At 37.4% G+C, this 27,399-nt stretch overlaps 1 protein-coding gene across 26 annotated transcripts in view; it reads right to left on the bottom strand.

Moving 5' to 3' along the window:
- The window catches only part of DST (dystonin), a 462,173-nt gene that overhangs the window by 116,417 nt on the left and 318,357 nt on the right, over positions 1 to 27,399 (bottom strand). For 19 of the 26 annotated variants that reach the window (XM_076003259.1, XM_076003267.1, XM_076003264.1 and 16 more), the window contains 14 exons: positions 27,230 to 27,358; positions 24,887 to 24,975; positions 23,924 to 24,059; positions 17,338 to 22,824; positions 17,057 to 17,206; positions 16,690 to 16,905; positions 16,362 to 16,511; positions 14,673 to 14,906; positions 13,305 to 13,457; positions 11,559 to 11,792; positions 10,836 to 11,102; positions 7,292 to 7,837; positions 6,093 to 6,269; positions 2,895 to 3,018 (listed from right to left, as the gene is read on the bottom strand). In XM_076003259.1, coding sequence (XP_075859374.1) covers positions 2,895 to 3,018; positions 6,093 to 6,269; positions 7,292 to 7,837; positions 10,836 to 11,102; positions 11,559 to 11,792; positions 13,305 to 13,457; positions 14,673 to 14,906; positions 16,362 to 16,511; positions 16,690 to 16,905; positions 17,057 to 17,206; positions 17,338 to 22,824; positions 23,924 to 24,059; positions 24,887 to 24,975; positions 27,230 to 27,358 — 8,092 coding nt within the window. The remainder of the gene's footprint in view (positions 1 to 2,894; positions 3,019 to 6,092; positions 6,270 to 7,291; positions 7,838 to 10,835; positions 11,103 to 11,558; positions 11,793 to 13,304; positions 13,458 to 14,672; positions 14,907 to 16,361; positions 16,512 to 16,689; positions 16,906 to 17,056; positions 17,207 to 17,337; positions 22,825 to 23,923; positions 24,060 to 24,886; positions 24,976 to 27,229; positions 27,359 to 27,399) is intronic. The other 7 variants (XM_020287134.2, XM_076003278.1, XM_076003279.1 and 4 more) reach the window with 1 other exon arrangement.

The following is a 27,399-nucleotide window of genomic DNA, read 5'->3' as shown; positions in this document are numbered from 1 at the left end:
CGGGATGGGGGCTGGTTGATTGGGGACTGGCCATGTCATCAAGAGTGTTGGAACTTTCAGTCTCACCCCCTAACCTCCAGGGAGTGTGGAGCATCTGAGGGCTGAGTTAATATCAATGGTCAATGATGTAAACAATCATGGCTATGTAACAAAGCCTCCATAAAACCCAAAAGGACTGGGCTCAGGGAACTTCCAGACAGCTGAACACATGGAAGTGTCTGGAGGGTGGTGTGCCCAGAGATGGCACCAAAACTCTGTCCTCCTTCTGCCATACCTCACCCCACACATTTCTTCCATCTGGCTATTCGTCTGTGTCCTTTATAATAAGTGGGTAAATGTAAGTAAAGTGTTTCCCGGAGTTCTGTGAGCTACATTAGCAAAATTAATTGAACCCAAGAAGGGTCATGGGAACCCTGATGTATAGCTGATCAGTCTGGAGTATAGGTCACAACCTAGGATTGGTGCCTGGACCCTGAAATGGGGGCAGTCTTGTGACACTGAGCCCTTAACTTTTAGCATCTGATGCTAACTCCAGGCAGATAATATCAGAATTGAACTGTAGGATCCCCAGCTGGTAACCACTTGAGAATTGCTTGGAGGGGGGCGGGAAACACCCCACACATCTGGTCATAGAAGTGTTCTTTGTTGTGCTGGATGGCATGAGAGAGGAGGTTTTTCCTATCTTTCTGAGGAGGTAATGAGGTCCTGAGGGTGGAGCCCTTGTGAATAGGATGAATGTCCTTATAAGAAGAGACATGAGGCCAGGTGTGGTGGCTCACACCTATACTCCTAGCACTTGGGGAGGCCGAGGCAGGCAGATCATTCGAACTCAGGAGTTAGAGACCAGCCTGAGCAAGAGCGAGACCTCGTCTCTACTCAAAATAGAAAGAAATTAGCTAGACAACTAAAAATATATAGAAAAAATTAGCCGGGCATGGTGGCACATGCTTGTAGTCCCAGCTACTCGGGAGGCTGAGGCAGGAGGATTGCTTGAGCCCAGGAGTTTGAGGTTGCTGTGAGCTAGGCTGATGCCATGCACTCTAGCCCGGGCAACAGAGTGAGACTCTGTCTCAAAAAAAAAAAAAAAAAAAAAGAAGAGACATGAGAAAGATGATCTCTCTCCATCACTCTCAACCATGTGAGGATACAGCAAGAAAGGAGCCATCCATAAGCCAGGAAGGGGCCCTCATGAGGAATCTGACCATACTGCCACCCAGGTCTCAGCCTTCCAGCATCCAAAACTGTGAGAAATAAACACTTGGTGTTTAAACCACCCAGTCTATGCTATTTTTTTGTTATAGCAGTCTGAACGAAAACACTGTTTATTCTATACTTCTTAGTGATAAAATATTGTAACTGAAGTAAATTCTTGTTTCTAAAAATTATTTTAGAAAAAGGCACAAAAAAAATCTACTGTAAGAATGTTACTTTTTTAGTCGTTGGTTTTCTTAGAAGTCAGATATATCTTAGAGAAACTCCTCTATATTTTAAATACAGTTTCACATATTCCTAGAAAATTATGCCAGAGAGAAGTTTTAGTGTCTTAAAAAAAATGTAACAAAATGAATTTTAAAACTAAAAATGAAACTGTGTACACTTAACAATGGGTAAATGTCAAAATGCTTCTTCAAATAACAAAAATACAAATAAGATAGTCTGCCTTTCTCCTTCAAATCCCTGTACCCTAGGAGTCCTGACAGCAGTGGCCTCCATTATGGATACACAAGATGGTGCATTGGGAGAGAGAAACAAAATGTCAGAAATTCCTTCATATTTTCATTTTATACTTTGAAATTCTATATTTTTGTGTTTCATAGTTATAGTACACATAATATAATAATGTAGTAATATTACATATAATTTATATGCATATATATGTGCACATTTGAGAGTGCAGGCTGAAAATCATTTTTGATAGGGACACATGATCAAAAAAGTTTGGATGTCTATAAGAATGAAAAAAGGGGTTTCACTTCTACAGAGTGGTCTTGGAAAAGCAAAGTTCCATCCTTCTGTTCATGTAAAACTTCTACCCAGATTTTAATTCATGCTCTGTTTGGGGTGAAACATATGTCTCATCGTCTGCTGCAGAAGGTTTTTATTTCACACATTCACACATAGGAATATATTATAACCTCAACCCACACATTTAAATATTATGAAAAACAGCAAAGTTAAAACAAAAATACATACAACAAGACAATAAAAAAACACTGAGATATTCCATTGTACATTTAGCATAAACTAAATACTGTGAATAGATAAAAAGAATAATACACAGTAGTTCTCTCAAGAAATACATTCATCTAATGCAAGAGGGCACAAAAGTACCTTTGTAACTACAGACAAGTTTCCCCGCATCACTAAAGTATTGGGGTAACAGGAACCCTCATTTGAGTGAGCCCACTCAAGAACTTCCTTTAGAGCACAGAGAAGTGGGAACACTGCTTTAAAGCACATCTCTCGACTCCTTAAATTCCCACTATTGATAAAGACCCTCGGAGAGCCTATTCTGGTGCTAGGTTGAAAGTCTACCTCTGCCCAATCCCATCAACCAAGAGAATTTTGTAGAGTTCTACTTCTTGTGGTGGATATTACATAAAGAGTTTCTATTACATTTTATAAATGTAAAATTGAAATTTTTTTTCTGTTTTTTTTTATTTCAGCAGTAAAATTGAAATTTAAATATATTTATTTCAAGCAACATAGTCCCACCCCTGAGACTCTAATGTACTTGTCAAAGGAGGGGTGTCTGTTCCCAGATTCAGCAACACCATTCCACAAGGATCGTAAGTGACGTAATAGATAGTCATGAACATTTTTCCCCTACCTATCAGAGCAACTTTAGTTAGAATTGACCTGTGAGACAGGAAACAAGGCAATGACTATCTTACCAAGTGTTTTCTGGATATCATTCTTGGCTGGAAGTAAAGATCCCCTGGCATCCAAAAGCACTTCAGCTGTTTTTTTCAGTTTCTCTACAGCAACCTGCTGACTTGATATTTGTCCTTGCAGAGCCTGTAGGAGTAAATGTTTTTCAATCATACTCAGTAGGACTAATAAGATTGCTAACATGGAAAAAATGATTTATAAGATAAAGTTAAATTGGACAGAGTAAACTTTTCATCATATGAACTTTCACCATCATAAACTTATTCCAACATTCTTAAAATAAGGCCAGTTATAAAGCAGCATTAGCAAAAGCATCAGACAGGCTGGATAATACAAATTCAGTCTTGCAATAAACCCCTGGGCATATGTTCATAATAATTTGCCTGATCTTACGACCCTCTAACTTTAGCCTGAGTTATCCCTCAATCTCCACTTGTAAGCCTTGTACACTATCCAAAGGTTTTGAGCTAGGTATTAGCAGAATTTGTAAACAAAAGTGAGAGTGAGTTTAGGAGAAAAGGAGAGGCTGTTTTGGAATTCATGACTTGAAAGTGGTCTTAGACCCTCGTATAGAAAGAAACAGCAAAGCTGGGAACTGAGGAGCCTCTGAACACAAGCTGGAACTAGACAGAAAAAACTGGAGGCCAAGATATATGACAAGACAATGAGAAAGCCTAGGAACACCAGCAAAGGAGATTATAAAGAATCATGAAGAATATTTATATTTAAGTAATGGGGAACAGAGAAAGAGATAGAACAAATGTGACCAGGTAGGCAGAAACAGGCCCAGAATAATTCTGTCCCCAAAGCTTAAAGGAAGAGAGAAAGGGAAAAAGGTTAACAGTGTCAATTGCTTCAAAAAGGATAATGTAAACCAAGACTAATGAGTCCTTGAATTTACTGAATAGAGGTCCCTGCTGAGCTCTGAGTGAGCAGATGTAGTTCAACAATGAGAATGAGGAGAAAAAAGGTAGAAGCAGGAGCCACAGATAAGTCTTCCAGAAGTATGGCCCTACATTCCTAACACCGCTGACAGAGCTCTGCCCAAGTGGGCCACCTGGCCACACAGGCCCTGTGCGTGGCTTTGATTTCACTCGAGGTACTAGCTCCTCTTCAACTCCTGCATTCGGATTTCCCAGTCCCATATGTTCAATTATAGATGAACTCATCCCTGGCCATGGGCCCAGGTTTCCAACTGCCTCTTGAATGTTTCCATCTGGGTGATTCCAACAATCACTTCAAACTCTAAAAAGCTAAATCTGAACTCATCTTCTCACTCCCTATATCTGTGCTTCCTCCTAGGGTCAAATCTAATCACCCAAGTAGTAAACCTGAGGCTTCTCCTAGATACCATCCTCTTTAAGGCTTCTTTTCCACATGCAAATCAACCATCAAGCCATGACTATTTTACCTGCTTAGTATTTTTTTAAAACTAACTTTTGCTCTGATCAAAATTTCTAGATTGCTACAGTTTAATCTCTCACTTAGATTACTGCAGAAAGACTCCTACTGTGCTCCTGTCTCCAATCACTTCTCTACTATAGGTCCTAACACGTTTTATCTAAAATATATATCTGACCATATATCGCTCCCCTGTTTAAAATCCTTCGGTAACTTCCCTTCATAATAAAGGCCAAGACTTGAGCATGCTAGAAAAGGTCCAGTGAAATCTATTCCCTAATTCTATCTTCACTCTATCTTTCTCTACTTCCCGTTCCAGAAATGTCCAACAACATAGCTTACCTCCTTACTCCCACTGGACCAATGCCTTAACTTCTCCACCTATCAAGCTTTTCATGCATGAAAAGTGAGAGAACAGAATTATTTCAAATAAACTAATTGGGTATCTCAAAAATTACATTTATTATACAATAGAATCTAAGTAGGAGATAGTATGTTAAATGTAGAAAAGACTGATTTTTATGGTAGTCTTATGTATTTATGTTATTGTCAAAAGAAAAGTAATTGTAAAATATAAAATTATAAAATTCTTAATAAAATGAAAGAAATGGAGACAACCTAATCCTCATAAAAAATTTATCCTTCATACATTCTGAGATCCTCTGCAACAAAGATATATACGTATGCCAGGAAGGACTTTATTGGACATGTCATTTTTAAAATTATGCTGTGGCTTAATCAGAATTCATTTTCCCTTGAGATTTCCCTCTCTCCTTTTTATATTCTTCAACTGTCTTAGAACTAGAGAAGTCTTCTACAGCACTTACCAAATATTTTGTTCCATTTTAAAATTAATCCATGCATCAGTTTAATTAAAAAGCCATAGCATTTTAGCATTCTTTTGGATTTTTCTTTTTCTTTGCCCTAATTATATAAAAATTATTTTTATACAGGATATAATCAGTTTCCTAATATAGATCTAACTTTAAATGTATTTCTATTTTATATATTTCCTATACTAAAAATATCAAATTTACTGGTTAATGTAATATAGGCAATCTTAATCATTTTAAATGACTGGCATTTCCTACCAAAATAATGGCCTTAATGTCTTAGTATCTCCTCTCCCCCCACTACACATACTGTCCATAAACACATAATTGAATGGGAATTGAAAATTTAATTAAAACAGATCTGTTTTTGTACTTGTGTAAAAGAAGAAGAAAAATAAAAACAAAGACAAAAATCCAGGCCAGGCACAGTGGCTATAATCCTAGCACTCTGGGAGGCCAAGGCAAGAGGATAGCTTGAGGCCAGGAGTAAAAGAAAAGACAAAAATCCAGGACTGAAAACGCACATCTGAAGGAAGGAGGAGATCCCTGGGAAGGCTGCATCAGTCTGGGGGTGCTGACCTGGCCCAGGGAACCTCCCTGGTGTCCACTGAGGTGGGAGCATAAACAGTGAGAAAGATAAATAAGTATAAAGATAAATAAATGGCCTGGACGATATTCAGTTTTGTGTGTGTAGGAGGGGCAGTGGAACGCAGGTAACAAACAGCAATGTCAAATCTGTTAAATAACATCAGGGAAAAAAAAAAAATGAATGGACTGTGGAGAAACAGAGTCATAACTCCCTCTGCAGGGAGAAGTATTCTTTTTACATTGTTTTTCCCCTATGCTAGGTGAAACTATCACAAAAGTATGGAAACTGGAATCTTTTTAGTAGGACTATTGAAGGATCGGATCTCTCTCTTGTGCATGCTCAATCTCTCTCTCTCTCTCTCTCTCTCTTTTTTTTACCTTGGTCTCCTCTAATTGTCTCTGCAGATTTTTGGGGTCCACAGCAATAGGTTCGGATAAGTGTTTGCTCGCTGTGGCCTCACAGGCCTGGAGCCCGGAAATAAGTCCACACGAAGCATCTTCATAGTGTTGATATTTATCCACCAGATCTTTAAGATTATTTCCAAGAACATTGCACTAAAAATCAAAAGAGAAAAGGGGTAGGAGATTAAAACGCATTATTTTCATTTGCATCAAATAACTGTAGGACCTAAGAACTATATAACTTGGAAAAAACTAGACTTCAACCAAAGTTAAGGAAAATTCTGAAGGGCTAAGATTTTCTCCTTTACATGAAGAAGCATCCTCTAAGAAGCCAAAAAGTAACTATCTCCTCATAAAAATGAGGAGATAGTTCTAGATTTCACCAACTCAAAAACATATTGACAAGGGCTGAGTCTTAACCCAGAATGAAGGATAAAGATATCAATCATCAGAGGAGGCAGACCTACCAGGACACATTCCCAGTGGGTTTTCTACACCATGTGTACAGATATGCATTTGATGGGAAAGGTTCTAAAGGTGCTTCATCAATTGTTTCTCCATGTTGCACAAGATTAATACAACGAAAGCAAATAGTAACGCCCAAGACCCAACAATGGTCTTTGAATCATTTATGCTACCTGTTTCATTTATATTGCAAACAGGGAAATATATTCTTAGATTTTCTTTTTAAACAGAACTCTCTTACTTGTCCACAGAAGCAAAAGAAGCAAAACAGTCTGCTAGTCATTAAGTATTAAAATAATATACTGATCACATATCTGCAAGACAAATACTTGTAGTAGCTGAGAAGAGAATAATCTGAAATGAAACTTCTGTCCCCAAGCTTGAGGCTACAAACTGGTGATATAGTCTTTGCTTAGTCAACACACAAGCGCCCTCTTGTGGTCATATTGGATATTAGAACGTTTTAGAGCTGGGGCTTCTTGGAAATCATTCTCTCAAAACTAACTAAATAACTTTAAGCTCCTAATCTTTAAGCACATTTCTCAGAGGTAGAGAGCATGAATAAGACTGAGGGAAGTGTGATAAAACTACCTTTTCTCTCTGCTTCGGTTTTTGGATTTCTTGCATCTAATCCCAAAAGTTAAGAGGACAAAGTGAAAACTATATAATCACAGATTTACCTTTTCTTTCAAAAAGAAAAATAAAATTACCTTAGAGTAGAGCGACCTGAACCGATCAGTAGCATGATCCAATTTGCTCTGAACTTCTCTGTGGGTTGCAGAAGTGTCAATATTAGCCTTGTCAACCTTGCTGCCATCCCTCTTGCTGCAAGACTTGGCAGCTTCTAACACTCTGTTTCCAGAAATTGTGATGTACCTCAAGTCACCTTTGTGAGAAATGACATCTTCTGAGAAACTCTTCTGCCTTTTCAATTTAGTCATCAAACCATTGAAGTCATCTGCACCTGCCTCCAGGTTTTCAAGTTCTTGTTCTGACTGCTGCAGCCAGTGCTCAAACTCGGTATAATCCGCATCGAACTTTTCTAATTCTTCCTGGAGAGAGCGTGTTAACTTCATTTTCTTCTCTGACTCAGCCAGCGCAGTTTCATAATGTGCTTTCAGTTCTTTCATGTTCTTCTGCAGTTTCTCTTTTTCCTCGGGGGAGAGATAGTGACCCTGTTTCTCGAGCAAGGCTTGTGCAGACTGAGTGGCCACGATGACTGCTTGGTGCTGAGAGATGATCTTCTCATGTTGGGCCTATGTAGAAACAAATTGACCATAACCTCCAAGCAGCGACAGGGTTACACTGTAGACAGCTCCCTGTCGCTTCAGGACTGACAGGATTCAATAAACGACAGGGCTACAAATTGCTTCTCATTCCCCTTTTTGAGTTGCACAATATTCCCCTATTATGCGTGAATTTCAGAGTAGCCAGAACTGCATTTTGAGCACTCCAATCTTATTTTTAATGACATTTCCAACCTTCTCTAGAAAGTATTTAGACAATCACATAGGACAGATACTGTTTTTGAAAAGCCTGGAAAAAACGTAATAAATTCCTATTCCAATTCTAACACAAGCATCTATATAATCTGATCTCATTTGACTCACTGCTTCCTTATGAAAAGCCACCCAAAAAGGACCACTGCTGTCTGTACCTAATTATAGAGCAAATAAATACAACATTTTTTATTAGCAAACGATCCTGGAAAAACATTTAAATAGAAAAAAGAATTTATAATTTTAAAGCTATAAAAACATTTCAACAAAAATTAAGCAAGAACACTGTACATCCAGAGAAGCTCAGTGAAAGTTAAAGGGACACATGAGACAGAATACTAGCGGGAGCTATTAGCTTCACTATGCCTCAGTTTCCTGCATGCGACAAATGGAGACAATAACTATCCCACACATCACAGGTCTGCTGTAAGGAGTACACGAGATCACACACGTAGAGTACTTCCCGCACAGCCCGACACGTGCCAGAGGCTCAAATCCACTCCCAAGGCAGGAAGGGCAGGCTCCCAGGCAGGTATGCTGTGAGCAGGTCACAGATATGAGCTACTGGTCCCCTCAGCCTCTTGGGCCACAGATGGCTAGAGTCCCTTTCGCTCCAGCCATAAGCATCTTTTCCCAATCACCCCACTATGCCACACAAATGCGGCAGAAAGGAAGATAATCCTTTTGGGCAATTTTCTATGTTTCTTATAATGGCTTGCATGGAGCCAAATAACCTGATCTTTTCACCTCCTAGCTCTTTCTGCTACCTCCAACCTCTTTGCTGCTCCCACCTGTAACCCCCTCCCCACCTTGGTAGACTTTAGGACCTTTTTCTCTGTTGCTCTTTGTCTAGTAACAGGTCTTTCATCCCTCATCTTCTTTAAGTCCTATTTAAACATGGAAAACTGGCCCCCAACCCCACACTCAACCATCCTCACCTAACACTTTAACTTTTCTCCCTTAGCACTCACCACCTTCCAACACACCATCTAACTTAGTTATCGTGTGCTGTATTGCCCTCACCACCCCCCACCCCCCAGCATGCCAAGCGCCAGAACAGGGAAATTATTTTGCTCACTGGGGAGTCCCAAGTACCTAGAGCAGTGCTGGCACATGGGGACTGAGTACAGATGACTGCCAAGTGAAAAGGACTTAGAAGCACTGCTATAGGGCAGCCGTTCACTGATCCCAATAGGTCAGCTGAGAACAGGCTCATTAACACTGGTACCCTTATCGCCTGTAACAATGCCTGCCACATTTGTGGGCACATGATAAATATTTTTGACTAAATAACATTCCTCCCACAGACTGTCTTTGGTATTTGAATTATATTCATATGCGACCCTCCAGAAGAGCTTTGCACATAATAGCATGAATAGATATTTAGAATGCCTTTAAATCATCAAACCCATCCCCTTCCTTATACAGTAGGGGAATCTCAGCTTAAGGAGGGGAATGGCTTGGCTGAGGACATGTGGCACAATTACTGAGAGCTAGAAATCTTGGTTCAGGCCCTTTGGACATTTTCTCCACTCCACCAGGGGATTAGGACTTCCTAAAACACATTTAGATTCCTATATTCTTAGGGGTAAAAAGATCAGAAGGGGACTATCATACCTTCGCTAAAAAACAAGGGCTTTTCCTGCATGACATCTTTATTGTTTAAGTCTACCCACTGGTATTTTTCACTACTTTGGGCAAGTTACTAAACTCTCCTGACTTCTTTCTAACTGACTCACAAAGTTCCTTTAGGGATTCATTAGATTTTTTTTTTTTCATTTTAAGAGATCTTATTTTTCATAATAAGGTCCTATAATGGTCCCTTAATATTTTGACACAGTAAATACTCCCACCCTTCTTCTGGCATAATTTATATTTTCTATGAGAACCTCACAGACAGCATTCTATTCCAAGGATTCCAAAGACAAAGAGTGAGAGGAAAATAAACTGAACTGCAAAAATTTCTAAAGTCTAGTCAACTAGACTAAAAACCAAACAAAAACCAAAAACTACCAAAAACCAAACATGGAAATAAAACGATCAGTTATATGACACTTGAGAAATGGTTCTACAAAAGTTGCCCTTGTTCCTAGAGTAGCATTAATGTTAGCTTTAATTTCCATCATGCAGTGAACTTTTAGAAGGGCTTTTATACCTCTTCTTAAAAACAGCCTTCACCGTAGAGATGAGCTGAGCCCAGAAAGAACTTAAATGAGCTCAGGACTGCACAGCAAGTTAGTCTATGAACATGGACTAGCGTTTGGCAGAGCTACTGAGCACATGGCCATTTGAAATCCCAACTCCATCCCTTATTAGATGTGTAATTTAGGAAAGCTCCTTTACTACCGCAAGTTATAGTTTCACCATCTGTAAAATGAAAATAAAAACCTCAACGAGTAACTGGGACAACTAAATGTGTTAAGATGGAAATTGGTTGGAAGAGTGCCTGGCCCACTGCAACTGCTCTATAAATAGTAACTATTAGTATTTCTAAAATTAATTCCCTATAATTCTGCTTCACTTACATGGAGAATGTCATATCTAATGACTTATTTCTCATTATTTTTTTTTTTTTTACTTTCTTAGAACTCTCACAATAATTTATATTTGACATAATGATGAACCTAGGAAAAAAAGGACTTTCACTCTCTGTGGGCACTAAGATTTGAAAAGATAACTCATGTGCTAGGTTTTTTCCATCTTTACTGACCTGGAAATAGAATGTAACAGTATCACTGCATGTACAACGACATACCTTCACTTTCTGGTATTGCTGGTTCAGATTCTCCTCAGTGGTTCCAACTTGCCCATCTATATCAGTGTCCAGCAGGTTTCCATTAACTTCATCCTCTTCTCCAATCATCGACTTGCCATTGCCTTCTTGAAAATGGGTCCCATTCTGCTCAATCACCTGTTTGTGCTTTGTCTCTGCCCTTTCTGAGCCTTTGTCGACATCGGACAACCAGTCTAAAAGGTTTTCTATCTTGGCTTTGCTTTCTTCCAGCTGCTTCACAGCTGCAACCTGGGCAGGGAAAGTTCACAAGAGGTCATTTGAACATGGGGCTGGGGCGGTTTTAGGACATTGGAAGAGTTTTCGGATCACTTTAAATTAGAATGAGGACGCTAAAAACTGACACACATTGCAAACTTAGCGCACTGAAATTAAATGTTAGAGTTACTTTGAAGTTTTCACTGCTCCTAAAAGTGCATTCCAAAATTTTATAATTGATGAGGGACCATACATATTTCACAAGTGGAAAGTCTCATAGCCCCACTTAAATTTTAAGAAAAAGTTAAGCAAAACCAATTCTGCAAGCCTTTTGTGATATTTGGTCAGTTCTGTATCTAGAAACCCAGAATTCTAGCCCTTGGTGCTAGTCATTGCTTACTACCACCTGATATCACTTAATAAATCAAGTAGCAGTTGAGCCAATCATTGGTGACATAGCAATAGTGTGCCATATATTTGAATAAAGACCTTTTCAGTTTCTTCCTTGATTGCTGTCGTCACAACTTTATCCAGCTCCTTTTTCGACTGTTCTGCTTTTAAATTAAGCTGTTCACACTTTATCTTAGCTTCATTAAGTTTCTGTTCAATCAAAGCCTTATCTTCTTGTGAAAGCTTTTCACCATTCTCCTTTAAGAAGTTCTCTGTGTTTTTCACTATTTCTGCCAATGCCTGTGCACTTCCTTGTATATCGTTCTGTAATTCCTTATAAAAAGAAAAAAAATTATTAAATTATTATCTATTTAACTCTTCCAGAGGTGTAATTGTAAAAGAAGGAGTGAGCAGAGAGATGAAGAGTCTAGCACATGTAGTTTGAAAAATATATTCAATATGTTAGCTTGAGTTAGTTTATTTCAATCATGATATTTAATATAATTTAAAATCTCAAACAACATTAAAGAAAAGCATGGATTTTCAGATTTTCATGTTCAAAAGAAATATAGTCTGAAATATTGAAAACACTGAAGCATTTAGTATATAATCTATATAAATTTGTACACACCAGATTTTTAAGCTTGTAAATATATGGTAATATTTATTATCTCTAAACCTTTATTTTTAAAAATATATCTACTTCTCAGGATAAAAACAAATAGTTTCCCCAGTGAACTAAGATACTTTCTTCATCTAAACACCAGCCTTTATAATATGTAATGTTTCCTTCTTTGCCCTGGCTGCTAGGAAGCTCAATATTAAGATCTCTCTTAAGTAGTTATAGCTTTCCTCTGTCTAGATTTCTCTATGTATTTTTTCCTCTTCTTTTCCTCCTTTATTATGTATTTTAATTCCCTATATTATACTGTTTGCGTTTCAATATTATTTCTTTCCGTACTTTGTTTTAACCCTCAAAATTTTCTGAGAAGTATCTGAATCAAAAGAAATCCCATTTATTGAGCCAGTAATATGTGACGTTAACTGTGCTAGTGACTTACACAATAATTACTTAACTTTTACAATAACAGCAAGGAAAGTATGACCAATGAAGAAACTGAAACTCTGAGAGATTAAATTATAAAGCTAACAAGCTATAGAGTCTGGAATTTGAACCAAGAACTATCTAGTTACAATGAGAATGTTTTCTCTCCTGACACTAAAATAAAGATACCTTTATTTGCCATTTTCGTGTGTTTTTTTTTTTTTCCACTTTCCTTCAATACAAAGGAACGAACTGCAGAGAAAGAGGGAAGAAATAAGGAAGAACTAAGAGAAAAAACTCAAACTGATGGCTATATTGCCTGATGTGCATGTGAGTAGCTTGGCCTTACATTGATTCAAATTTTAATTCAGGGGGTTGTTTTTGCCACCGCTGCCTGTCCTGCTTAGCAGCCTACTAGTCCTGGGGGCCCACAGTGCGCATGTGTGGAATGTGCACCTCACTCTCCAATGGCCCTCCAATGGCCTGAGGGACAGTGAACTGGCCCCCTGTTTAAAAAGTCTGAGGACCCCTGTTTAATTCATCACACGTGGTATTTCTATTATCAAACCTCTTTTATATCTCCTCCACTCAACAACTCTTACCAAAAAAGTGAAGAAAATTTCCTGGCTTGCTTGAAGTTAGAAATCTAACTTTTAATATGAAGTTTAAAACTCCAGGTATGCCTTGCTTGTGAAATGCTAAAATTATTGGTATTTTTCAATAACCCTAACTGCCTTCCAAAGGATAGTAATCAAGCCTGACATCGACACAGGGCTGCTGACACAAAACCAAACTCTTACCTCTTGCTTGGACTGGTACTTCTTTAACTCAACTGTGCCATCTCCAATCACAAAAGCTTCTTGGTGACCAATCAGCCGGTTTTCAGTTTGGGTGAGGAGATCGCAAATGCCTTGGAGTTTCTCTTTGTACTCCCGCTGACGCTCTGCCACAATCTAAAGTGAAGAAGCACCAAAACACCTTAAATGTGTGGTCATAAAAACGACTTTCATGCACCATCATGATAGCTCTCTATTAGAACACATTTTCAAGTTTCCTCTACTAAGCCTTCATAAGTATGCTGTAAACATGATAGCAGTGGGGTACAAACTGAGCAAGGTGAGACAGACAGTGAGCTTGTCCCTTAAACAAGGAAAGAGATCAAGTGTAGATGAAACTGCTCGACAGAATACTGGCCATGCAAATGTGTAAGAGATGGAACTTCTGACCAACAGGAAGAAACATCCCATGTTCTTAAGCTCTTGAAAACTGCGACACACAGAATTAATTCTGCAAAAGGACATCAAAAGAGAAGTTAGTCGTGATTTGCCAGTTAACATATTTGATATGTGTATACAGGTTATCATGCTAGAGACAATGCCTGGTGCTTCAAGAAATAATAAAAGGAGCACTGCATGCAATATTTTTACTTAATCACTATGTCTAGTTGCATTCCTACCTCTTTGCTCATTATTGCTATCAGCACTCTAATACAATTTGTTAAAACTTCTAAAAGAGTGACTTAAAAAAAATCAATGCTAATGGCCTGCATCTTTCATTTTCCTGTTATATATACACTAATTATTCATCTCATAGCTGTAGATCGTGTTTACTAAAAGTCTAACACATGCAAGGCAAAGTACAAAGTTGTTTTTTTTTCAAATATACATTCTTTTATCAATGTTCACAATACTACCAGGTAAGTACTATTATTATTTCCAATTTCTCAGTGAAATAACTGAGTTTAAGTGGCTTGCCCTGGGTCACAGGAGTGAGTAGTACACCTGGGGTGTAAACTCAGACAATCTGGCTCCAAAGATTCACCTCCCAGAGGAAAAGGAAACTCTTCACCTTCTTTAGTCATATGTTTATCAATTTATTACTTGCAGTTTCTGAATGCATCCATATTTCCTACTCTGAGGGGAAAAAAATCAAGACTCTCACCTGAAATGAGTATTTTTGAGAGTCATGAAAACTAAAATCAACTAAATTATAGCATCATTATGGAAAACAATAATCTTTATTGTTACACACTGTAGGATCTCTATGCCATACCCTGTCCATTAATGCCTTTACAGAAAAGCTTTCCTTTCATGCTATAATCCCTGGGCATCTACGTTACAGTTTCGCACTAAAAGCAAAGAATTCCAACCGCACAAAGAAAGGCAAACCTTCTGGTCATCAAGATCTTGTTCTAGCTGTAACTGAGTCTCTAAACGTTCCACCTGGGTAGTTACTGAGTCCTGTACATCCAGAAAACACTTCTGAGTTGTGTTTAAGAGCCCCAGCAGTTGTTTGTTTTGGTTGGGAGACAGATCTTGTGCATATTCAGAAATGAAGAACTGCACGTCAAAGGCAGTAGTTTCCAGCTGCATTTTGGTATGTCCAAGTTCTTTTATTATATTCTGTGAACAGAGTAGTGCAAGTTACCAATAGAGAGCTATGCCATGATAAAGTTTACATTAGCAATAATATTTTTTAAATATGCTTCTTATACCAGTGACTGAAAGGTTTATTGACTTTTTTGTTATTTGTCAAAAATCTATTCATCATCTAGTGATAGATGATGATAATAAATTATTTAAATACTGTGGTAGCTGGTATTATATAAAAAGATAAATAACCTCTCTCAAAAGGTTACATCACACTTAAAATGTAACTCTGACAAAAGGCAAAGATCCAATTTAGGTACACTTAGCACACTGAAGGGAAACATCTACATTAAAATATTTCTTGCTAATATTTACAACATACATGAACACATAAACAGGACTATGGGAAATCTGAAATATGAATTAAATGAGCCAGAATTTCTGTTTTCTGACTTCCCAGGCTGTAAGCCTAACCAAATTCATGAGGCATTCTGTTCAAATTAAGAACTTGGGGAAAAAAAAAAATCCAGCATGCCAAAAGGGACTAACATATAAATACTGTCAATCACTGTACAACAATATAACAGGCTGGGCGTGGTGGCTCACGCCTGTAATCCTAGCACTCTGGGAGACCAAGGCGGGAGGATCTCTCGAGGTCAGGAGTTCGAGAAAAATGTAACAATGTTTCAGTCAACGATGAACCACATGTATGATGGTGGTCCCATAAAATTGTAATACCATATTTTTACTGTTCCTCTTCTGTGTTTAGATACACAAACATATCGTGCTACAGTCGCCTATTACATTCTGTGAACGGAGTAGTACAAGCTACCAATAGAGAGCTACGCTATGATAAAGTTTATATTAGTAACAATATTTTTAAAATATGCTTCTTATACCAGTGACTGAAAGGTTTATTGACTTTTTTGTTATTTGTCAAAAATCTATTCATCATCTAGTGATAGATGATGATAATAATTATTTATTTAATAATTATACAGCATTTAGCATCATAACATGCTGTACAAGTTTATAGCATACAAGCCATAGGCTATACCTTCTAGGTTCTTATAATTACGACTGTAATTATGATGTTCACACAGAGACAAAATTGCCTAATGACACATTTCTCAGATGTATCCCCATCATTAAGAGATACACTACCGTGCTATTTATACTATTACATATTTCTGTGCCTATTTTTATATGACTAATTACTACTGTTACCTACTTATGTAACTAACACATAAATACATAAATACAAATTTCAACATGTCAGTGGTAGTAAGAGTGTGATAAGGTATTTGGGATAGCAGCAGAATGGCATTCATAAAGTTATGATTATTTTATAGTTGTAAACAAACATCTCTAGAGACAAAGAAGGAAAATAATCCTATAGCCTTAGCAAAGTCATATTTTCTAAACACTAATTGTATTAAATCCATAGGTTTTTTGAATATATTATGTCATATTTATTTTGATACTTGCCTTGAGAAACTCCAAACTTTTCTTCACATGTTCAGCATCTTGAACATTCACAATCTCAATATCCTTCACAGATTTGCTCTTCTCTGATATCCAGTCTGAGAATGACTTAAGTTTATGCAGAAATCCTTCATGGGAAACTGATAGTTTAGACTAGAAAATAAAATTGTGCATTCATTTCTGTCTGTCCCCCAAATTTCATATCATTACAAATAGTGATTCTGATGTTAAGGGTTTAACATTCTAAACATAAAATACTTCATCTTATGACTAAATTCTCAAATAATCAAGTTTTCTTCAAAAATGAGATTTTTGTATTTTATATGCCTACCATTTCAGAGTCAATTGCAATCATGATCTGTTCCCTTCTTTCTGAAGACATGTTGCTGAGGGAAGAGAAGGCGGTCTGCAAACTCTGGTGGCTTGCACTCAATTCCTCAAGATGCTCTCTGGGAAAGTCACTGGGAAGAGACTTTAGGAAATCTTCTGCCAACTTCATATCTTTTCTTAAAATAACAGCAATTGGAGCCAACCCCAATTCAAATGTCTGCAAAAAAAAAAATGTATCTATTTAGATTTACTTTTTAGTGTAAAACACAAATATAAACATGAAACATAAAAGTAAAGGGCTCCACTTCTTTCTCCAAATCTAACATCAGCTGACTACCAGGTATAAAGAGGCAGCGGACAACTCTTACCTCTAACTGTTTAAACTGATTCTTCAAAGTTTCTAGATTGTTATCCAGAGACTCCTGGTTGTCTAAGGGGGGTTTCATATCTTGAAGCAAAGCCAAATACTCATGCATTTTTTCAGTGTGTTGTGAACACTGCTGCAACTCGCTGGAAAACTAAAAACACATTTGGATATTTTACTTCAGTAGCCTTTATGCAGATTTTTTTTAAGCAAATCAAATATATAGGATTATTCCCAAGTGTTTCATGCAGGTACTTCCATATGAAAATGTATAAGTCAACTTACTTGTTCCATTGAGCTATCTCCAGAAGTCATTCGCTTCAACTCTGAAATACATTCCAGATGGTTTGGGGAATCATTGCATAGCTCCTCAAGCTTCTCATCTCTTGGCAATGCTGATGCACACACAGTAGAACTTTCTAGTCCAATTTCTTTTATAGTTTGTAAATTAAGAGAACAGTGGTTTCCTTCTTTGCTTTTAAGGTCATCGAGAACGTGTGGCTTTCCTTCCACCATCTCAGAAGTACATGCTTTTTGATTTAAATCTCCAACCTGTTCTACTTTTTCTGAATATCCACCAGCAAGCAGCTTGCAGAAAATATTTTCAAGAGGTAGTGGAAGGACTTTAGATGAAACCCCTCTTTTGCCGAGGTCATACTCCATTTGAGTTAATTCTCTCATCAATTCAAATGCTCCTGGAATCTTTTGGCTATGTTGATTTTGCTTCAGTATGGCAAGGAGAAGCTGAGACTTAAGATTTGCAATAGGATCATCTCTACTCTCCGCTCTTAGATCCGATGAACTAGTAATGGGGGAAACTCCAGTATAGTCACTGATTTTAGAGTCACTGGGTATATTAGATGCTTCAGTTACCAACTGTGATGTGCTAACCATTTTAATTAGGTTTTGAATTAAAATCCTAGTGTCTACACAGGCTGAAGGTTCTTCAACCTCTTGAGGATTACTATGACTTTCTTTCAACCTGCTTTTTAAGATATCCTTTATATCCTCAACAAATACCTGAGACAATTCAGGAATCTGAACCTCCTTTTCTTGGGGTCTTGGAGACAAGGCTTGTTCTTTTGGTGGCTGTTCCTCAGTTCTTTCTTTCTCGTTGTTAATTTCTAAAGATGAGTAGTCAGTTTCTAAAGTGTTACTGGAGTTATCATTTCTTGTACCATTTCTACAGAGCTCTGATGGCACAAAATCAGTATTTTTTCCAAGGTCTTCCACATTTCTAAGAGGTAAGATGGAAAGTGTGGTTTCTTTACTGGCTGGTGCAAACGGAGGAATTTCTGTTCCTCCTTCTGAGATGCTTTCTTCAGTACAAAGATCATTACACTGGACCATCTCATTTAGAGGCGAGTTTTCTTGGGAATGAGTTGACTTCTCTTCTGCATTATTAACTCTTAATTGCAAATGCTCTTTCATGGGAGGGGCAGCTATTGAAGCACAGCTTGGGACATCTTCATTGGGTTTCGGCAGATCTTTTGCTTTTATATTTTTAGCACAATGTTTTAAATAAGTAAACAAATCAAGCTCTTTTTCAGGTCCATCAGTGAGTGAATGTTTCTCAATATGCGTACTCTCTTCAGAGGATGGAATGTCTGAAGAAATGTCATCACTGCTAACTTTAGAAACTGATGTGTCAAATATTTCTTCAAGGTTCTCAAACTGCACAGGACTTTTACCAACCACTGTTTGTAGATTCTCTTGTTCATGTTTAGGAGCCACAGTTGCTTTTTGAAGGCTTCCTTTCTGATTAAGTTCTTCGTTGTTTGTGATTGGTGGAAATGGAAGTGGACTATTAACTAAATCGGGACTATCCCTTGTACTTTTAGTAGGCAAATATTTGAGACATTTATTTTCTTCTTCTACTAGACCTTCAACCAGCACTTCTCCTTTACCCAAGTAAGTTTTCTGAATTGATGTTTCATCTTCTATTGGTGCATCATTTTTTCCATCTCTCCCTTTAATAAGATCTCTTCCATTTCCTTCATGATCTTTGTCAGTGACAGAAGCTATGAATGAAAAATGGCTTCCCTCAGCAGCTTCTCCTATTAAATCAGGCTCAGAATAAATGATTTTGTCCAAAGATGAGTCAACTTTAGGCGCTACGTTCTCAAAACATTGATCTCTACCTTTCACAGAGTCAGTAGATTGTGGCTCTTGAATCAGCTTAACCTCTGTTTTTGTCAGATTATCTAATTCAGAAGTTGAACTGATATTATTGTTAGATGAAATATTTACAGGGTCAAAGGTTTTTTCAGATGCAGCATCTTTAATGGTAGGCAGCAATATATCCTTAAGTGTTACCTCATCATTCAACAGATTTTCTTTGCCTTTTCCAACAATCTCAGTTGTATATTCTGGAGCGTTGCTTCTTTCGGTAACTAAGCTACTCTTACCAGTTGATTCCAGCTGTAAAACAGTTTCACCTTGCTGTTTTTCTATAAAACTATAATCATGCCTTTTATCCAGGAGAATCATTTTATTAATACTTTGACTTTCATCATTGTTTTCCTTTTCACTTGCAATAGAGGCACACAACTGGATATCCGTATCTTCAGTCTCATCTTGGCACCTGAGCTTTCTGTTCTCATCTCCCACTCCTCCTCCTCCTCCTTCAACACCAACATCGATGAAATCACCCTCGCCATGGTCATCAGCACCACCATCATCATCGTCATCAGCCTGATCATTACTGTCACATACATAATCCCCATAACTTTCTTCACTTTGCACAGAATCTAAATGATCAGTATCAGATTGAAATTCTTGTCCAGTTACATACTCTTCTTTTCTTCCTTTCCAACTACCAGTGTCATCAAATTTTAATGAAGCACTGAAGCTCTCTTCCTTTTCTACAATTTCATAATCAGTCAGTGAGTCAGACTCATCACCTTCAAGGGTATTTGTGCATTCCCTTTCTAATACAGTTTCTAGGGACCGTCCGTTGGCTTTCTCTGAACTAAATGAATCTAAATGTATTCCTTCACCAGAATCTAATTCAGCTTTCTCAATACCTATGAGAAAATCCTGAAGACACTGTGCTTTGCCCCTCATACTTAAGCTACCAACCAGTCCCTCCTGGGGAACCACAGAATTCTCATTCCCTTTTGAAACATCATAAAAAACATCACCCGGAGGAGCCATCCCATCGTTTTCCTCTTGCAGTGTGTCATAGTCCTCAGGTTGCAAACCATCCCGATCATCGCCTTCAAGAAGCAGAGAATCATGGTCATCATCTTCAAACAAGGGGGTATCATAAAAGTCATCATCACTATCAGTGTCTGTTCCTGTGTCACTCCTCTGACCATCCAGCAGTGACGTTTCATAGTCACCGGCACTCACGGTTTCTTCAAGCAATGGTGTCCCCAAAACAGGAGCTGCACAGGAGTACTCTTCTAATTCAGCCTCATTCTGCTCATGTTCAGGTTTCTGCTGAGAAGCAGTATGTCTTTTTTCATCCTCGCCAGAACTATATGACATATATTTATCATTGTGATATACTTGAGGATTACTACAACCGATATTTAAAGCTTTCTGTCCAGAGTCCTCTCCCTGTAAACTAATGTTGATAGCTGCGATTCCCAGAAACTGGTCTTGAAATTTTTCTCCCATTCTATGACCCGATAACATGGTTTGGTCATTGAATGACAATGTAGAGGTGTCACATTTGTTGCCACTACTGTCCAGGGTGTGTGCCTCATTAAAACCTCCCCGACTGTGCCTCAGTTTGTCATGAGTTAACAAGGCGCTTAGCCTGGGGGAATAGTCAAAGGTAAGTGAATCCCTGTTTGCATTATCTCCATTCTCTGTTTCATTCCAATCACAGAATCTACTCTCTTTTGATCTCACAATAGGGTTTGTTATCAAATCACTTGCAAAGTTTGTAATGTCTTTAGAATGACTACATTCATTTGCATGTGCGTTAGTTTCAACTGGAGTCTGATTTTCACAGTGTTTAAGTATGTTTTCAGAGTCATGTCTAAGCATGCTAACTTCTGCAAGTTCAGTCTGTGTTAAATATGATACGGGATTGGGAACACACACACTGGAGGAACTGTTAACTTTATGATCAATTGATGTTATATTTGCTGGGCTTTCCGACTGACAGAATTCACTACTGATAACATTATTTCTCATTTCATGAAATTCTTTGTCTATGGCACAGTTTTTATTTTCAGGGGTCTCTTCAGGTTTAGGCTCCCTGCAATGACATTGATCAAAACGACCTGGTGAAACTGTACATTCATCCTTTTCTTTACTTGGAGCATTATTAAGAAAGTTTAAGACATCAAGACAATCTTTTATGGGTGTGTCCCCATGCAATTCTGTATCACAGCCTTCCAGCAGCATGCCAACAGCCTCATCCAAGTCTCCATCGTACAGCAAAAGCCTCTGCCCTGTGTTTGCATCCATATAGCTATTTATCATCAAATAAGACAGGAATAATTTTTTAGTTTGTTCTGAGCTCTGAGTTGCCACTGGCTCTTCTCCATCAAAAACCTCCTCTTCCTGCCTATAATCATGAACTGTTGATGGCTGGAATTTACAAAACGAGAGCCATCTTCTGGTGTTTTTACAAGTTTCTAAATCTCCTAGATCTGGCATTTTGTCAGGCAGTGTTATATTCTTTAAAATCAATGCTGTGTTATTATCTATAATCCCCAGCTGTTTAGCAACATCCAAACCAATGACTTGAGAACTTTCTGGAATATAAAGGGCAGCTATTTTCTGCCTTCCATTCAGGATTTTGTAGGCCAATTCATTTGTAATCAACTCTTGCTGCAAGGACGAAGATGTGGGAAATATTTCGCCAGAGTGGGGCCAAATGAGTCCCACGTAGCCTCGCTGAGCCTCTAGTACCAGAAGAGCACTGCTGGAAGTGATTAAATCACACTGGACTGCTTCGTCCACAGTTAAACGCTTGGCAGGGTTTGAGTGGATGATGCCACCAGTTTGAACCTGGTATGTGAGAACACTGCTGGCAGTGTCTCTGTCAATCACCCCTTCTGCCACTGCCTCTTCGACAGTCATTCTTTGACCGGAGTGGCCACTGATCAGACCTCCAGAAAGAAGCTGTGCCCCCAATAGCCTAAACATGGTTTCACGGTCTATGAGACCTTCATGAGCTGCTCTTAAAATGCTTATGCTTCTTCCACATTTTAATGTTATTCTGCCTCCTTCTTGTGGTCTCACGGGTAGAAGCCACATTCCAGTGTTTTCTTGTAAAATACTTCTTTGCACCATCTCTATTAAAGACACCTTCTCAGAGGTACAGGGGTCAATAAGGTCTTTGCACATAGTTTGTCTTTCCAGGACTTTAGAAAATAATGTGGAGGAAATCAGGTTCTGTTGGAAAGCCTTCTGTAGGGTCAACTGTTCTCCTGTGGCTGGAATAACCAGAAAGCCTGTGGAAAGCAGTATCTCAAGAACTTTGATGGCCATGGATTCTGATATCACGCTTTGAGCCAGAGCATCCAGTACTGGAATGCTAGTAGATGACACAGCAGAAATGATCTCCTTAGCTTTATTTAGTTCTCGGAGTTGGCACGCAATTTGTTCGTCGATAAGGCCATGACTTTCAGCATCTTTAAGATCAAAGCACTTTTTTAATTCTGGTGAAATGAGACCAGAAATCAGTAGTTGTGTCTCAAGCAACCTAATTCCTGTGTCATAGTCAATGAGGCCTCTTAAAACTGCCTGAAAGATGGAAAGGACTTCTCCAGTTGTCTGATCAATGGTGCCTGCAATCACTTTATCCAGCTGAAAGGAAAATACAAAAAAATTTCAGGTCAGTCTGTTACACGAGAGTGGGCAGAGTTTCATGCAACTTAGGTTTTTTTTTTTTTTTTTTTTAATAAATAATACACTTCAACATAAAAATCCTATACTTACCAAGGTGCAGCAATGCTGTGAATGTTAGGCAGCTCAAATGCACAAGTGATCTATGTCAGTGATCTATTCAACAGCACAGGATGTGATAAAAGCTTTGAAAACAACATGCATCTGTGAATTGAAAACTTAATATTGTGTATATTAACAAGGTTAGTGAAGACACACAGAGTAGATGATGACAGTGAGAAAACAGAACACATACCTAGAAGGCAAATCATGCTTTCTGCACTCGGTGAGATTAGAGTCTAGCGGCATGAAAGAGAGTATCAAACCCCATGCTATTGATGTTTACAGCATATGCACTTCTTCAAAGACAGTAAAAGACTAAGAAACCAGAAAAATCATTACGTACCCTCAAAACATGACAAATTATGTGGAAAGTATTCCCGGGGGTAACAAAATTAAATATAAAGGTCACTTTTTGAATACTGAAAATTATGCTGGGCATGTTGACATAGTCAAGGCTCAGAAAGTTTAAGTACCAGTCAAATTTTAAATGATTTGTTATATTTTAAGAAGATGCTAGGGCATCCTCACTATAACACATGGACTTGTATTACTCAAATAAGTCTCATGGATATCTCTGAAAATCAAACAAACTTCATAACACATCAATGTCACCTTTAGGGATGACTCACAGGCTCTTTTAAAACATTATATTATATAATATCTAATATACTAGAAGAATGGCTTTTAAAGAGAAGAGTTAGAAAAATGAATGATATCTTTTCTTTTACCATGCAAGGCAGAGATTAAGATGTCACAGAGACTGATGATCAGCATGTGTAAGATTGCATTTAATAAACACCGAGATCTCCAAACATTTAAATAAACTCCATCCATGTTTTAAATAAACTCCATCCATGTACAAAATTCAAAGTTATTTCTTTATTATTGACATATATTTCCACAGCCATGCAATAAGACTAAGCTTCTTGAAACAGCTTCATGTTTAAATAAACATTACCTTTTCCTCTACCTTTACATCTCCTGAGGTTTGTGATTCTTGCAGTTGTTTTAGAGATTCACTGAATAATAAATTATAACCTTCTTGAAGAGTTTTCACTTGTTTTTCCAGTTCAATTCTTTCTTCATCTGTCATTCTAAAATGACCAGAAAGTATGAAAAGGATAGTGCAAGTCTCCAAAAAGATGATATATTCGGTTCAGTAACTTTGTCACATGATTATAAAAGACAGCCTCACATACATATTTGTCAGCTCTTGGTATGACTGCATAGGAATCTTTGCCTTGCCTGAGAAAAGCACCGAAGGAAAAGATGTAAACTACTAATAATATATTGGCACTTCTCTAACATACAAATTTCCAGAATAACTGCTATTACCTGACAGAATGAAAGACCCCATTGTTACTCCTAAAATGGAAAAGGGATAATAAGGTACCATTTATCAAGATGAAATTTATTTCAACTTGAGGATAAAGAGAAAATTTACAAGGAACTTAACTTGACTCTTTAATACAAGGGCATTCTGCAATAATCCTAAAGTGGTCATCCAAAAAGGGTTTAAGAAAAGGACAAATTCCTTCCTTGACTGAGGTATTGGTTCAAAAAAAAGAGGTGCTTTGTTGCAAAAAGTAGGACCAAAATATGAGAAATCAGGCTGCCATAGGTCTCAGCTAAGAAAATGAAGGAGACAATAAACATATTTTCCAAAAGGTAAGTCTCATAGAGTACTACTTATTAAGACTTAACATGGAGTCTTAATTAATTAATTAACAATTAATTAAATTGCTAAGTTTATATTCCTTATGTTACCATATTAAGTAAAATGTGATTAGTTTGAGTTCCATTTTAAAAATCTCAATTAAAATTTTCCATCTTCCATCTTCCATTCAGCTTTGCTGAATGTTTTTATTAATAAGAACCCTTTCCCCACTTTGAATCAAAGAGCTAATGACAACCAACATACTTGTCTCCATGTTTAGCCAAAAACAGCTGCATGGTTTGAAGTGCTTCAGATAATTGTTCCTTCTTGGTTGATAGTTCCTCACTGGATAGCTGTAAGGTAAAGAAGTCACATTCAAACTCTCCTCTCAAAAGAACTAAACAACACTAGTTTTTAAAGAAACTAATCAAATTTTAATGAAGACCCAAACGCTGGGCCTACTTTCTGGGTGACCCAAGTCAATAATCTTTCAGTTATTAGTAATCTAGAAGCCTGGATTAAAAAAAAAAAAAAAAAAGAGTACTTTATTTAGAACACATGATGAAGGAAAGCTCCCCTATCCTTAATGCCATCATTTTCATTAGGAAATAAACATACAACTTTATAGAGTTCTTAAATTTATCCCAACCCAACCATTAATAAAGGTGGCCTTAACACCCAGGTGGCCCGAGGTTCAGCACCGGCCCCACGGGTCATCCGTATATTAATACATCATAGAACTCAAAAAGATACATGAATGTGGAACATGGCTTCCAAAGAGTATCTTCCTCCTCCTAGGTTCCTGGATACAACTCCTTTAGAAAAAATTATGGTGATCTGTAGATTTGCAGATCAAGAATAAATCATTTCTAATGCTAAGACCTTCCTTTGTTAAAGCTGCCTGTGAAGGTTAGAGAAATAAAATTCCTCTGTTTGGGGGAAAGCAAGAGGTCATAACACTCTCTCCTAATCTCTGTGTTTCACTTCTGAATCCCTCATTTCAGAAATTAATTGCCATTCTTTTAAATGATCAGAAATGAGAGGAAATAATGATGCAATGAAGAGATATATTTTTCCCGTGTATTCTATTTAGAGTCAACTTAAAAATCTATTTTTCACAGTTACAGGTAATTGTGAGGCCATTATTGACTTTTGAAGGGCACGCTCACATCAAATTACCTTAAATTTTCTTTAGCAAGAGATAAACAAGTGTTCTTAGAAAGTTGTAATTAAGGTCATTATCTGCATTAAAAAAGTATCTCTCTACTTTGATGTGGACCAGGTCTAAATCTGATCTAGTAATAATTTGGAGAATTTAGAACTACAGAATGTGAAAATATGAAGGGTTTATAATCCACATTTCACAAAAGAAACTTGTTCTCCCAAGGAATTTTCATAAAGGTTTATGTCTTTATTTTAGTCATCTTCCTATTTGATGAGAAAACAAAAGGGAAGAATATGTTTTATATGAAATATTTGCCTTAAATTATTTTGAGGTGTTTTTTTTTTATTTAAAATGCCACATATAAGTGCTTTAAAACTTTTCTTTCACACTATATGATATATGGTTTATGTAAGACTATGAGCTAACACAACTTTATTTCAATGGAAAAATATTTCAAGTACATACTCATGTTTGTAAATTTCTCCCAGAAAGATTCCCAGATAAGGTAGATTTGCCTGATATCACAGACAAAAGTAGACAAGACATTGACATTTTCCCATATTTAATCATGTCACCAATGTCTGCTTTAACTGATGACAAGTACTGATGCAGAGCTATAAGAGGGAGCTAAATATTGAAATTAGATGAAAGCCCATGGAATTTCCAAATGTGAGGCAACAACAGGAAGGCAATATAGGAAAAATATTCCTTGAGAAAAATGCTTATCTTAGTGTAAATTTGTTTTTTAAAAATACAGCAGCAATTCCAGTGCTATCACCAGCAGCAGAAGTACTAGAATTTAAACCTTAACCACCAATGTCCTCAGAGCTTCAAGTGGTGCAGTCAATGGAGCAATAACATCTCACAAGCTGCAGCCTAATACTAAGTAGTTGAGGAACAGAAGGTAGCTCATAAGACTAAAGAATTCACTTGGGTAAAGGAAAGAAACTAGAATTTCTGGTGATTGACTGTAGATCCTTCCTTATGAAACAGAAAAGATTCAGAAAAGCACAACTAATGTTAATGTTCAAGAATGTTAATATCCCAGTTTGTATTTTCACTATTCTTGAAAATTTTTATGTTTGTATCCTTATGATATGGAGTGCATGGATACTCAAACAGGAAGACTCTGCTCTTCAGCAATTCTCATAATAATCAGGAAGCAGATATAACTATTAGGAAAAGCAGTATACTATATTAGGTATACCAATAGAAGGGCCAATACAGAAAGTTTAGGCTTGGGAATCAGAGATACCTTCTTCTGCCACATATTAACTCTGATTCTTTGGGCAAGTTGCTTAGCCTCTCTGATCTTATTGGCAATTATAATTGCCAACAAAAATGGAGAAAATTAAGGTAAAGAATTAAACATTGTGCTAGGTGGACTATATCATCTCAGTGAAGTCTACCCATTGTTATTAAACCAGGACCTCTGTGGATACCTTTTGCTTAGAGAAGGGAGATTTTCCAGCCTTCTCTCCATCTTTCAATGTCTTGCTGATATTTGAAACCCATTTCTGCAGTTCTTTGGCTTTATCAACATGTTCTTTCTTTTCTTCTTCCAGTGAATTCTGACAAGTGCGAGTGGTTAAAAAAAACATACATTCCAGTA

The sequence above is a fragment of the Microcebus murinus genome, chromosome 5, assembly GCF_040939455.1.
Source record: "Microcebus murinus isolate Inina chromosome 5, M.murinus_Inina_mat1.0, whole genome shotgun sequence".
Classification (NCBI taxonomy): domain Eukaryota; kingdom Metazoa; phylum Chordata; class Mammalia; order Primates; family Cheirogaleidae; genus Microcebus; species Microcebus murinus.
Note: the sequence above shows the minus strand (reverse complement) of the source record. Positions and strands in the feature narration are given on the sequence as shown.